Source organism: Planococcus citri, chromosome 4, assembly GCF_950023065.1.
Source record: "Planococcus citri chromosome 4, ihPlaCitr1.1, whole genome shotgun sequence".
Lineage (NCBI taxonomy): Eukaryota > Metazoa > Arthropoda > Insecta > Hemiptera > Pseudococcidae > Planococcus > Planococcus citri.
Genome location: NC_088680.1, coordinates 67,197,708 through 67,211,711, shown reverse-complemented (window position 1 = coordinate 67,211,711; position 14,004 = coordinate 67,197,708). Strand labels below are relative to the sequence as shown.

Below are 14,004 nucleotides of genomic sequence, written 5' to 3'. Positions count from 1 at the left end.
GGTAGGTATGTAGAAATTTTTTACGTTAAATCAAAACTTTTCAGTTTCTTGAACAAGAAAAATCTGTTTATTACCTATATTAAATCTATGGTCTTAGTTCTATCAAAATAGTGACAGCCCGAAATTCATGAAAAATTGTCAATATTAATTTAACAATTTTTTTTAGAAAATTTTCAAGCATTTTCGACTTTTTAACAAAATTGAATAAATTTTTGTTGCTTGACGGTGACATTAACGGTACGTTGAGTATTTTTTATGCATTCTCAGCAAACATCACAGAAATTTAGTAATTTTTTTGTAATTTTCAGTGACTTTTCTACATTTTTTCAACACACTTTCAACAGTTTTTATTACATTTTCAACAAATGTTCTCGAAATTTCCTCATTTTTCGTTGATTTACAACTATTTTATTATTTTTTTCTACAATTTTTACATCATTTTAAACATATTTTCAACACTTTTTCGTGCATTTTATACATCTTCCCATAATTTCATAAATTTTGGTAATTTTTAGTGATTTCAAAGATTTTTTTCAACATTTTTACATCATTTTAGCAAGTTTTCAACACTTTTCATGCAGTTTCAACGTATTTTTGACAAATTTCCTCGAAATTTCAATCGAGTTTTAGACATCTTCATAGATTTCAAATTTATTTCGAGTGTGTTTTTTTCTATTTCATTTTACATGTATTTGCGACAGATTTTGCTAAAATTTATTCATTTTTTTTTTGTTGTAATTTTCAGTGATTTTCACAGTACATAATACAATTTTTCAACACATTTTCATGCATTTTAAACAAGTTTTACAGGAATTCTATCAATTTTTTGTATCTTTCAGCCGTTTTAATGCTCGTTTGAACGTTTCCTAATATAAAGGGTCTACAAAAGAAAATTCCAAATTGAAAAAAAATCGAAGTTTTTGAACACAAAACTAGGCAGATTTTACACGGAATGACCCCGGAGAAAAAATTTTAAAAAGTCTCCAAAAATAGGTGATTTTGCAAATTTTTTTTCAAATTTGAGAATTGAGATTTTCTATTTGAAACCATAAATTTTTCAACTCGTCACCTCACATTTGCGATTCGATACAGTCAGAGATTGAATACCAAGTACCAACCTACCTCCAACACTAAACCGCGAAAGCGCGCGAATATTTCAATTTTAAAAAAAAACGATTTTTCCCGAAATTAGCCGATCATGGAGCATAGATATACCAATAGCCAACAGGTGGCGCTCTGTCGCCAAAATAATGATAACAAATGTTCACCTTATCAACGTAAACAATTCGTCACCGTTTAATTAAACTTAAACTTTAAATGCCGATGAATTGAATGTAATTCGATTGAACGAAAAAAATTTCAAAATGATTACCTCAAACGTAGGCCATGTTCAGCATAATGAAGATTACCAAATGATAGAGCTCTTTAAACAGGTATACGGATATAAACTAAAATACCTACCATTATGAAATAACACTTTCACAATACGTATAGATTCTCTAGACACTGCTACCAAAATCAACTTTAATGTCCCTAACCCTATTAATCTGGTTTTCTTTTTCTTAGTATTTGGCACCTGGAGCATCACAATTTGCTTTAGCCATGGCAAAGTTACTTTACAACCCAAGCGGCGTTAAAAATTTGATATTTTCACCCATCGAAGATTTACACCTGATCGCCGATCAAACCCCATCAGCGAACGTTGATTTAAAATTACCTCGTATGAAATTCAAATGGATCTCCGATATAAACCACTATCTCGCTCAACTCGGCTTGAGACAAGTTTTCACCGATCAATCTCAACTAAGTAAAATGACAGGACCAATCCCGATAAAAATTACCAAAGTTACTCACGCGGCAGAAATTGAAGTCGATGAGAATGAAACTAAGGCAACTGCGGTGACCGTGATCGGAATGGCTTTTGGTTGCGGCCCCAGAATTCCTAAACCGAGGAAACAATTTCACGTCAATCGACCGTTTGTTTTTTATATTCATCATCGAATCACGAAATCTATATTATTTTTAGGAGCTGTTCATAATCCTCAGCAGGGGTAGAAAAGAACTAGGAAGTGATTGAAGGGTGAAAATGGGCGGAGGGGCGGGGAATTTGGTTGAATGGAGTAAAAATTGACGACATTGATGAAAAATACTCTCTTCGGTTAGGCTAAATAATTAAATTACTAGATACTAAATATTCCACTCCTCACCCCCTTCCTTACCCCACTTCATGTCGTCATTGCAGACTCCATAAAAAAAAAACAACAACAAAAATATTCCGTCCTATCTGATGATTTTTTTTTTAAAACGTATACACGATTACAACTTTTTTTACAAGTTTATTCTCATGTGGTTATTTTTCTACTTACTATAGTTTTAATGTTTTATATCCCTCTTCAAAATATGTACCTTTCTACAATTATTACGCTTATGATATTACCTTATTATTGCTGTGGAATTATTGTGCATTTATGTTTGTAAACTAACGTTTCGTTACTACTATGTACTTACTGTTTTTAAAGAAATAAAATATGTTATTGTACGTCTATCAAATAGATGAATCAAATTTTTCTACTCATTCGATTACAAATTATAATTCAATGTTAGTTTAGATGAGGAATAAATGTTCGAGTACCTTGAATAGTTGGTACAGCTAAAACCCAATATTTATCGAAAAAAATTAACCATTTTTTTTAGCCTTGCTAAAAATAATTTATTCAAGAATATCACCAAGTTTAATTTCAATCACTTTGAATTCTTTCATTTTTTTCTTCATCCATTCTCGTCAAATTGAGTACTCATACTCAATTTTTTCCAAAAAAAAAATAAAAAAAAATGAATAAATAAAATATAAATTAACTTTAATAACCATAAAAGTTACAAAAACACTTTAATGAAGAAAAAAATGCACAAAAAAATTTAATCGACTTCAACAAGTTTAGCAAAAAGCAGGACTTTTAGGAAATTATTAGAAAAAAAGTGACACGTGTCGTCTTTGACAAAACAGTATCTTATAATTATTTAGCAACTTTTTGGAGAAAAATTGAAACTTTTTGATCATTTTCAGCAGAAAAGTAAGAATTTTGAGCTATTTTCGACAAAAAGCAAAACTGACAATTATTTCAACTTAAGGCTAAACTCTTTGCCAATTTTAGGCGATAAAGTAAAAGTTTTCTGATTTTTGGCAGAAAGTGAGTCGTTGACAATTTCAACAATAGGCATGACATTAAGCAATTATTTTTGGCAAAAACTTGAAACTTATTAGCAATTTTCAGAAAAAAAATGATTCATTTGTAATTTTTTGTAAAAGAGTGAAAAATGTTGGTTATTATTATTGGTTAAAAGTTAACAATTTTATAGCGAAAGCATAACCTTTTTTGAAAAAAATGAGAATTTCTAGCATTTTTGACAAAAATTCATGTTTTTAACAATACAATATACATATTAGTAAAAAGCAGAACTTTTTGACAACATTTGGCAAAAACGTGAAACTTATTCGAAAATTTTAGCGAAAAAGTGAGATTTATTGGTCATTTTTCGTTTTAAAAAAAGTGAAAATTCTGGTGAAAATTCAACTTACATTTCGGCAAAAGCACAACTTTATTGAAAAAAAATGAGAATTTCTAGCATTTTTTGAGAAAAAGCCTAGTTTTTAACAACATATTAGTGAAAAGCAGAACATTTGTAGAAAATCGCTCAAATATTGGTGGATTTGTCACCAAAAAGATTCCAAAGTATGAAATATGACTTTTCAAGATCCCAGTGAATCCTGGTGACATCTGGTGAATTAGTCACCCAGACTCACCAGAAGTCACCAGTTGTACAAAATCGCTCAAATGTTGGTGAATCAATCACCAAAAAGTCTCCAGGATATGAAATATGACTTTTCAAGGTTCTGGTGAATCAGTCACCAAGATTCACCAGAAGTCACGAGGTGTACAAAATCGCTCAAATATTGGTGAATCAATCACCAAAAAGTCTCCAGGATATGAAATATGACTTTTCAAGGTTCTGGTGAATCCTGGTGACTTCTGGTGAATCAGTCACCAAGATTTACCAGAAGTCCCCAGGTGTACAATATCACTCAAATATTGGTGAATCATTCACCAAAAAGTCACCAGGGTATGAAATAGGACTTTTCAATGTTCTGGTGAATCCTGGTGACTTCTGGTGAATTAGTCACCAAGGTTCACCAGAAGTCACCAGTTGTGGAAAATCGCTCAAATATTGACGGATCTGTCACCAAAAAGTCTCCAAAGTATGAAAAATGACTTTTCAAGGTTCAGGTGAATAAGTCATCAAGATTCACCAGAAGTCACCAGGTGTACAAAATCACTCAAATATTGGTGAATCATTCGCCAAAAAGTCACCAGGGTGTGAAATAGGCCTTTTCAATGTTCTGGTGAATCCTAGTGACTTCTGGTGAATTAGTCACCAAGGTTCACCAGAAGTCACCAGTTGTACAAAATTGCTCAAATATGGACATTGCTTGGTGGATCTGTCACCAAAAAGTCTCCAGGATATGAAATATGACTTTTCAAGGTTCTGGTGAATCCTGGCGACTTCTGGTGAATCAGTCACCATAGTTCACCAGAAGTCACCAGGTGTACAAAATCGCTCAAATATTGGTGAATTATTCACCAAAAAGTCACCAGGGTATGAAATAGGACTTTTCAATGTTCTGGTGAATCCTGGTGACTTCTGGTGAATCAGTCACCAAGATTCACCACAAGTCACCAGTTGTAGAAAATCGCTCAAATATTGACGGACCTGTCACCAAAAAGTCTCCAAAGTATGAAAAATGACTTTTCAAGGTTCCGGTGAATTCTGGTGACTTCTGGTGAATAAGTCATCAAGATTCACCAGAAGTCACCAGGTGTACAAAATCACTCAAATATTGGTGAATCATTCGCCATAAAGTCACCAGGGTATGAAATAGGACTTTTCAATGTTCTGGTGAATCCTAGTGACTTCTGGTGAATTATTCACCAAGGTTCACCAGAAGTCACCGGTTGTACAAAATCGCTCAAATATGGACACTGCTTGGTGGATCTGTCACCAAAAAGTCTCCAGGATATGAAATATGACTTTTCAAGGTTCTGGTGAATCCTGGAGACTTCTTGTGAATCAGTCACCAAGATTCACCAGAAGTCACCAGGTGTACAAAATCGCTCAAATATTGGTGAATCATTCACCAAAAAGTCACCAGGGTATGAAATAGGACTTTTCAATGTTCCGGTGAATTCTGATGGCTTCTGGTGAATAAGTCATCAAGATTCACTAGAAGTCACCAGGTGTACAAAATCGCTCAAAAATGGGCACTGCTTGGTGAATCTGTCACCAAAAAGTCTCCAGGGTATGAAATATGACATTTTAAGATTCTGGTGGATCCTGGTGACTTCAGGTGAATCAGTCACCAAGATTCACCAGAAGTCACTAGGTGTACAAAATCACTATAGCCAGCCTAAAGCTAAAAGTCAACTCAGCAGTATCATTTGGCAGCTAAAAGCTACCTGAAAACTTGATTTTTTTCGGATGTTTTGTAGGTCTTTTTTTTGTTATATTTTTTTATAAAGTTTAGAATTAGGTGGGATAGAATTTTACGTACCTACCTATTATCTACTTAAAAAATAAAAAATGTATAATATTTTGATTTAACCAATGTGATTTTATAGATTTTATTATGATAAGAGTGCGTGCCGCGTGCATGAATTAGGAGCAGAATTTTAAATTTCAATTTTTTTTCAATAAAAATGTCGAATTTTTTAAATTTTTTACCCAAAAACAGCAACGCTTAACACTGAAGTCTGAACCGCAAAAGCGCGCGAATAGGTATTTCAATTTTTAAAAAACGACTTTTTCCGAAATGAGCCGATCTTGGAGCCTAACATATTCCAATAGCCGATAGGTGGCGCTCTGTCACCAAAATAATGATAACAATTCACATTATCAAAGTATAAACAATTCATCACCCTTTAAACTTTAAATGCCGATGAATTTATTTTAATTCGATTAAACGAAGAAACTTCAGAATGACGACCTTAAACGAAGGCAATGTTCAGCAAAATGATGATGACCAAATCATAGAGACTTTCAAACAGGTACAGAATGAAATGATAAGGTAGAGGTACCATTAGGCTAATAAATTAAATAACACTCCCACAATATTATTCTAGACCCTCTAGACACTGCTAACCCTGTTTATCTGATTTTTTCCTCTAGTCTATTGCACCTGGAGCGTCGGAATTCGCTTTAGCTATGGCAAAGTTACTCTACAAAGAGAGCAGTGGTAAAAATGTGATATTTTCACCGATCAACATTTACTCAGCTTTGGCCTTGGTGCTTTTAGGAGCTGATGGTGGAACGTTAGATGAAATAATTGCCTTGATGGGTCTTCAACGAGGAAAAAATAACGAGTAAGTGAATATTCAAGAACAAAATCGTCAGATCCATTAAATTTACATTTATATTCCTAAACATCACACATTTAAAATTTCTCGTTACTTTCAGAGAAACACATCAAGTCCACAAAATTCTCGGTAAAGTACTGGAAGCCATAGAAAACACGACGGATTTTTCCATTTACACGGAAGAAGGTGAAAAAAACGTTAAAGCCATTATTAAAATAACCAACGGAGTATTCGTACAAGAGAATATCAGCCTCGTTCAATCGTATGTGACTCAGGCTCAATTATTGTACAAAAGCGGAATTTCAAATGTGAATTTTCGTGAAAATTCGGTCAAAGCTACCGAAATCATAAACGAGTGAGTAATTCAACACATAATTCACCTAACAGAACTCTCAAAAAAAAATGAAAATTGACCTTTTACAATCCGATCCGTTTATACGTATCGTTCTTTTCACATCGCAGATTTATTTCGGAAAGCACCCAAAAAAGAATACCACGATTATTTGAAGAACCCCTAGATAGTGCCACGCGCATTGTTCTGGCATCTTGCGTATATTTCAAAGCGACTTGGAGCGAACAATTCACCGAAAGTTCAACTAAAGAGTAAGAAAATACTTAAAAAGTCACTCACCTTAACTGATACGTAAGATAACTCGATGACAAATCTTCATTTCTATTTTCGAATTCATTTCAGCGAGAACTTCAACACCGGATCCGGAAATGTGCTCGTAAAAATGATGCATTTCACCGAAGACATCCTATACGTCGATTTGCCCCAGCTTCACCTCGAAGCAGTCTCTTTATATTACAAAGGCTACGACGTATCCATGATCGTGCTTCTCCCCAAACCTGAAAAAACATTAAACGATATAATTTCATCTCTACGTGTCGAAGATTTACAACTAATCACTGATCAATCTACATCCGCCAACGTTGACCTTAAATTGCCTCGTATGAAATTCAAATGGACATCAGACATAGAAGACTACCTCACTCAACTCGGTCTAAAACAAGTTTTCAGCGACCAATCTCAACTAACTAAAATGGTATCAGTCCCGATGAAAATTTCCAAAGTTACCCATGCAGCTGAAATTGAAGTGGATGAAAATGGAACCGAGGCGAGTGCTGCCACCGTGGTCCAGGCGGTTTGTTATTGCTCGCTCAGCATGCCTAAACCGAGGAAACAATTTCACGTCAATCGACCGTTTCTTTTTTATATTCATCACCGGAATACGAAATCTATATTATTTTTTGGGGCAGTTCACAATCCTCAGCAGGTGTAAGAAGTAACTGGAGGGAATTAAAGCTCGTGGGTCTTTTGGTTAAATTAAGTAAACATTGACGACATCGATAAGAAATGTTCTCTTCGGTTAGGATAAAGACCAAAGAATTGAATTTTTACTATTTATACAAAATATTTCATTCCTCACCCCCCCCCCCCCCCAGTCCAGGTCGTCATTGCTGCAGATGGACCACAGAGTCCGGATTCCACCTGGTGGGGAAAAAAATTAATATTCCGTCCAATGTGGTGATTTTTTTAAAAGCTGGTACAGGATTAGAGCTTGTTTTCCAAAATTTCCATTCTGTCATTTTTCTATTATAATTTTAATGTTTTGGACCCCTCCTCAAAGTACTAGTAACCCCCACCACCCTTTTTCATAATTATTACGCTTACTTACCTATGATATTACCTTATATCTATTGCTGTGCAATTATTGTGCATTTATTTTTTACTACTAACGCTTCGTTACCAAGTGAGATGTATTGTTTTTATAAAATTAAAATATATAATTATTATGCTTTTCAAATAGGTGATAGTTGAATCAATTTCTCACTCATCAAATCAAAAATTATAATTCATTGAGAGTTTAGGGAAGAAATATACCTACGAATGACTTTGAATAGTTGAGTCAGCTGAAAATCAATACTTCTCGAGAAAAACAAACCATTTTTTTGGCCTTATCAGAAATAATTTTTTCAATGATTTCATATCTACGTATTTCAATTTTTATTTTTTTCTTAAACCATTTTCGTCGAATTGAGATTTTTGCAATTTGGAAAAATGAGTATTCAAAAAAAAATTATTTTCAGTAGGTAACCAAAAAAACATTTTAATGCAGAAAAAAAAATAACGAAAAAAAATTTGAACAACTTCAACAAGTTTAGCAAAAAGTAGTACTTTTTGATTATTTAGCAACATCTTGGTGAAAAATTAAGACTATTTGACTTTTTTCAGTAGAAAAGTGAAAATTTTGAGCCATTTTAGACGAAAAGCAAAACTTACTATTTTAGCAAAAGGCAAAACTTTTTGCCAATTTCAGGCGACAAAGTGAGATTTTTTTAAAATTAAAAATGAGTTGCAGTTTAGAAATTTTTGACTAGAACGTGAAATTTATTCGCCATAATTTTCAGCAAAGAAATGAGATTTAGGTATGGGTAAATTTTTGAATAAAAAAGTGAAAAGTTTCGGTTATTTTTGGTTTAAATTTGACAATTTTAGCAAAAAGCAAAATTTTTGGGAAAAAATGAGAACTTCTAGCATTATTATTGACAATAAGCTAGATTTTGACAATTTTAGAGAAAATCAGGGATTTTTGGCAATTTTTGGTAAACTAAAGGAACGATTGACTGATTTTGGAAAGAAATGAGATTTTTAAAGAATTACCTAATTGCAAAAAAGCAAAAAAATGTTATCCAATTTTGGTAATTGGTACAAACGAAACTTTTTGGAAATTTTTAGCAAGAAAGTAAGGCTTTTTTTGGGAATTTTTGGTAAAAAAGTGAATACCTATTTCTACAATTTTGAGCAAAAAGCAAGACTTGACAAATTTTAGCAAAAAGCTGATCTCTAAGGTACCCAATTGGTGGGAAAAAATGAGGCTTGTATCAAAGGGAGACGTTTTTGAATCATTTGGGCAAAAACGAGAATTTTTGGCAATTTTTGAAAAATGTTTCATGTACTTTTTTTCACCTCCAAAATTGATTTTGAAATTTTGAAAATAACGAAAGTACACAAAAAATCACCGGAAACAGGCGATTTCTCACGAAGTGATTCGATCCTCGTGCAATCGTAGGCGGCGTTTCGTTGCCGAATTGATAACCAGCTGTTCCTCTTATCAGTGTAAACAACTGATCATTACTTACTCAAGGCAAAATTTATACACTGAAAAAAATTATTTAATTTAATTAAACGAAGACATTCAAAATGACCACCTTAAGCGAAGGCGACATACAGCATTCTGAAGACCAAATGATAGAAGCTTTCAAACAGGTAAAAGTTATAACCTGATAATATCAGGCTAATAAATAAAATAAAATTCCCACAATTAACCCACGCTTATTCAGACTCTACAAAAATCTCCACCCAAATTAACTGCAATTTGCCAAACCCTATTAATTTATTTTTTTCCATAGTCTATAGCACCAGGAGCTTCAGAATTCGCTTTATCCATGGCAAAGTTACTTTACAATCAGAGCGTTGGAAAAAATGTCGTATTTTCACCGATTAACATTTACTCGGCTTTGGCCTTGGTGCTCTTAGGAGCTGATGGTGACACTTTTGAAGAAATAGCTAAGCTGATGGGACTTCCAGCACGAGGAAAAAAAGACGAGTAAGGGAATATTCGAGAAGAAAATTCATCACATCCATTAAATTTAAATCCGTAGGCCTAATCCTACACACCATACATATAAAATCCCTCTATATACTTTCAGAGAAGTACACAAAATTCTCAGTAAAGTACTAGAAGCCATAGAAAACACATCGGATATTCTCGTTTATACGGAAGAAGAGGAAGGTGAAAGAAACCTTAAAGCCATTATTAATGTAACAAATGGAGTATTCGTACACGAAAACGTCAGCCTAATTCAATCGTACGTGACTCAAGCTCGATCATTCTACAAAAGTGAAATTTCCAATGTGGATTTTTGTAATAATTCGGCTAAAGCTACTGATACCATAAACGAGTAAGTTGAGTTCATGTAAACACGTAATTTAATGCATATGTAGTTGAATTTTTCCATGATCAATTCAGAAATTCAGAGATTCACTGTACACACCAACGTAACTATTTTTTCTAACAGATTCATCTCGAAACGTACCCAACAAAGAATACCCCGATTACTCGAAAAACCAGTGGATACTGCCACGCGTATCGTTCTCGCATCTTGCGTCTATTTCAAAGCGACTTGGAACAACCAATTCAAAAAAAATGCAACCAGCGAGTAAGCAAAAGTAACTCACCTCAAGGAAGAGTAACGTCACATTCTTGCCTTGCTAATCTCTATTATTTTTCAGAGAAAACTTCGACACCGGATCAGAAAAAGTGCTCGTCAAAATGATGCAGTTTGAAAAAGAAGTACCATACATCGATTTGCCTAATTTACATCTCGAAGCAGTTTCATTGGATTACAAAGGCAACGACGTATCTATGATCGTAATCCTCCCGAAACCTGAAAAAACAATAAACGATATCGTTTCATCTTTACGAGTCGAAGATTTACAACTGATCGCCGACCAATCGACATCCACAAATATTGATTTAAAATTACCTCGTATGAAATTCAGTTGGAAATCGAATATAAACGACTATCTCGTCCAACTTGGTTTGGAAAAAGCTTTCACCGATGAGTGTCAATTGACCAATATGGTAACTGGAATCCCGGTGAATATTTCCAGGGTTACTCATGCAGCAGAAATCGAAGTTGATGAAGATGGAACCGAGGCGACTGCAGCGACTGTATTTGAGATCACGATGCGCTGCTGTATTGATCCTGACACACCAATACCATTTCATGTTAATCGACCATTTATTTTTTACATTTATCATCGAAAAACTAATACTGTATTATTTTTGGGTACGGTTCATAATCCGCAGGAGGTATAGGAAGTGATTAGAGAGTAAAGTAGGGCAAAAAAAATCAGTTACCCATTTAAAGAAGACATTTGGTTACCGAAATGAAGTGAATAGTGAATTTTCACTACATGAATGAGCTTTTCAAATTTTTTCAAAAACTCTGTTGACTTTTTTTTTTTATTATAACTTCATTGTTTTTGTGCCCTATTCCAAATATCACCTACTCACCCCTTCCATAATTATTTTATTACGCTTATTACCTTATATTATTGCTGTGCAATTGTGCATTTATTTTTTTACTGATGCTTTATTATACCAAAGTAATATTTAAGTTTTATCTTCTGAGAATTAAAATACACGTGCCTAGCAGATAATTGAATTAATTTTTTCGGTGATTCGATTATTATAATTATCCAATATGAGCGAAACGATAAAAAATGTAAATAATGTGGGGGGAGGGGGGGAGGTTAGTTCTCAAAAAGTGCCTGTAAGGTGTGTCATTACCTAGATTCCAGGATCTCAGCCGATATAAACATTTTTGAACCGAACAGAAAGGAATTGAAGAACGACCGAAGGACCCGAAAATACACCAGAAAAAATTTCTGGTGCTGAAATTTACATATTTCTCGACTTTTGGTACCTATTTTCAAGAATGCAAATTTGGCTCCATTCTTACGAAAAAAATACATCAAAATTTTATGAAATGGATATGAAAGGCTGAAATTTGTTTTGTAAAGCATTCTGGCTATTTTCAACCTCTCGAGTCGATTGGTGATGGTATCAAACTATTCTGAAGCCTACAGCAGATTTTCTAATCCTCCAGCAGTGAAAAAAATTGAACATAGACAACGCATTTTTTCCTTTTTTCGAGAATAAATCGCTGAAAAAAATTGTGGATTTGAACAGACGCAGAAATTTTAAAAATATGCGTCCAAATCGATCAAAAAGATCACCGAGATGGTGAATTCAAATTTAAGTATAAGAAGGAACGGAATTTGATTTTTACTCTGCTTACAGCATTTTTTTTCGAAAAACTAGAGAATCTAAAAATTTACATTGAGGCTCCAGACTGGTTTCAAAACCATCAGCAATTATTGAAGCAAAAGGTCAAAAATTGGAATACTAACCAAACAGCTTTTTTCGTCAACGCAGTGTCGAAAGATGAACTTTTCATGTTTTTCAAAAATACTTCGTCGCTGAATGGAAAAATTTTTGGTTTTGAACTGGCACAAACAAAAATTAACATCATGTGAATAGGTCGATTTAAAAGATTGCTAAGATGGTTAATTCGAGTTCAGAAGAACTGAATTTCATTTTCACCCTATTAACAGTGTTTTTTCGAAAACTGGATGATCCGAAAATCTGCTGGAGTCTCCGGAATGGTTCGAAACCATCACCAATGCGATCAACTCGGGAGGTCAAAAATAGGATAAAAAAATTTCCAGCCTTTTATATCAATTTGATCAAATTTAATTGTATTTTCATAAGAGGAGGTCAAGCTTGAATTTTCAAAAACTCTCCAAAAATCAAAAAATGAATATTAACATCTAAAAGTTTTGCTGTTCGTGCACTTAAGGCTCCATTTGAATTCCTCTTTATTCAGTTCGAAATTTTTTGTGCTGTTGTGATATCTACATTTCAACCCCTCTCAACATGAAAACTATACCAATTTGAAATCGTTCTGAAGCCTCCAGCAGGTTTTCAATTTTTTCCAGGAATTTTAAATCATCCAGAACAGACCGAAAATAAACTTCAGCGTCTTGATAACTTTGATGGTAGCTTCTTCGACATTTTCAAGCCTCAATGTTCTGTGAAAAAAAATCACTGCTATAAAAATTTCTCTTCAAATATGAAAAATGCAAAAATCGTTCAAAATACTCTTCTCAGATTCAAAAATCAACGTGGGAAATAATTTCACACTTTTTCAAATAGGTACCTATTCTACTCAGATTCAATTGTTGCATTCTTTCGTATCATACATATATTATGTATACATATTTTGATTGACCCAAAAATGGTCAAAAAATATTCTTCATTTCGGATCATAGGTACCATAGAAACGACCTCAAATCAATTGAAAATTTGCTCAACTTGACCTACAGATTTGGTTTTTAAAAAAACAAGAATTTTTGAAAATTTTTGGAATGTTGTGAAATTTTGGTAATTTTTGGCCAAAATTGGTCAAAAGTTCACTATTGAAGTAGTACATGGAATAAAATTTTGCAGTAACCACCAAAAAAGGTCGAGAAGGTACCCATTAAGCAGCGACCAAAGTTACAAGTCTTAAAGTTCACTTTTGGCCCTTCCAGTCTGATTTTGAAATTTTCTGGAGAAACTGAAATATTGCTGGAGGCTCCAGAATAGTCCAAAGCTAGTAACTCTTGATGTGTGGGACTGTGGGAGTTGAATTGAAGAAATTACTCATATTGGTTCATTTTTTCAAAAAAAAAAAATATATATGTATATATCTCACGAAAAAGTTCAAAAATCACCTTTGAAACTGTTTTTTTTAAAAATTTTTTCACTTTTCAAAAATTTGTCGAAAATGTTGATTACGAGGGTTTTAGGACATGCTCTCTCGATCTGCTTTGATTTTGTCCGAATCTGAAAGTCTCAGTAGAAAATATTAAAGTTCCTTTGTAAGGAATCAGCTAGTTACTAATTTTTTCTGGTTAATGGCTGGACGCTCGAGTAATCAAATTATGTAGGTAGACATTTTTTCTTTCCACGATTTAGGTAGA

General features: G+C 33.5%; 2 protein-coding genes across 2 annotated transcripts; both read left to right on the top strand.

The window, feature by feature from the left end:
• The first annotated feature begins 1,254 nt into the window (after window positions 1-1,254).
• On the top strand, window positions 1,255-2,550 carry LOC135842306 (alpha-1-antitrypsin-like). The gene is made up of 2 exons (XM_065359698.1): window positions 1,255-1,433; window positions 1,567-2,550. Exons 1-2 carry the CDS (start codon window positions 1,365-1,367, stop codon window positions 2,053-2,055), a joined length of 558 nt encoding a protein of 185 aa, XP_065215770.1. The 5' UTR covers window positions 1,255-1,364; the 3' UTR covers window positions 2,056-2,550.
• A 3,371-nt stretch (window positions 2,551-5,921) lies between these two features.
• On the top strand, window positions 5,922-11,637 carry LOC135845235 (uncharacterized). The gene is made up of 9 exons (XM_065363699.1): window positions 5,922-6,098; window positions 6,220-6,413; window positions 6,508-6,762; window positions 6,870-7,010; window positions 7,102-7,684; window positions 9,822-10,018; window positions 10,122-10,373; window positions 10,491-10,631; window positions 10,705-11,637. The coding sequence occupies exons 1-9, from the start codon at window positions 6,030-6,032 to the stop codon at window positions 11,291-11,293; spliced, it is 2,421 nt and encodes an 806-aa protein (XP_065219771.1). The 5' UTR covers window positions 5,922-6,029; the 3' UTR covers window positions 11,294-11,637.
• The last annotated feature ends 2,367 nt before the right edge of the window (window positions 11,638-14,004 follow it).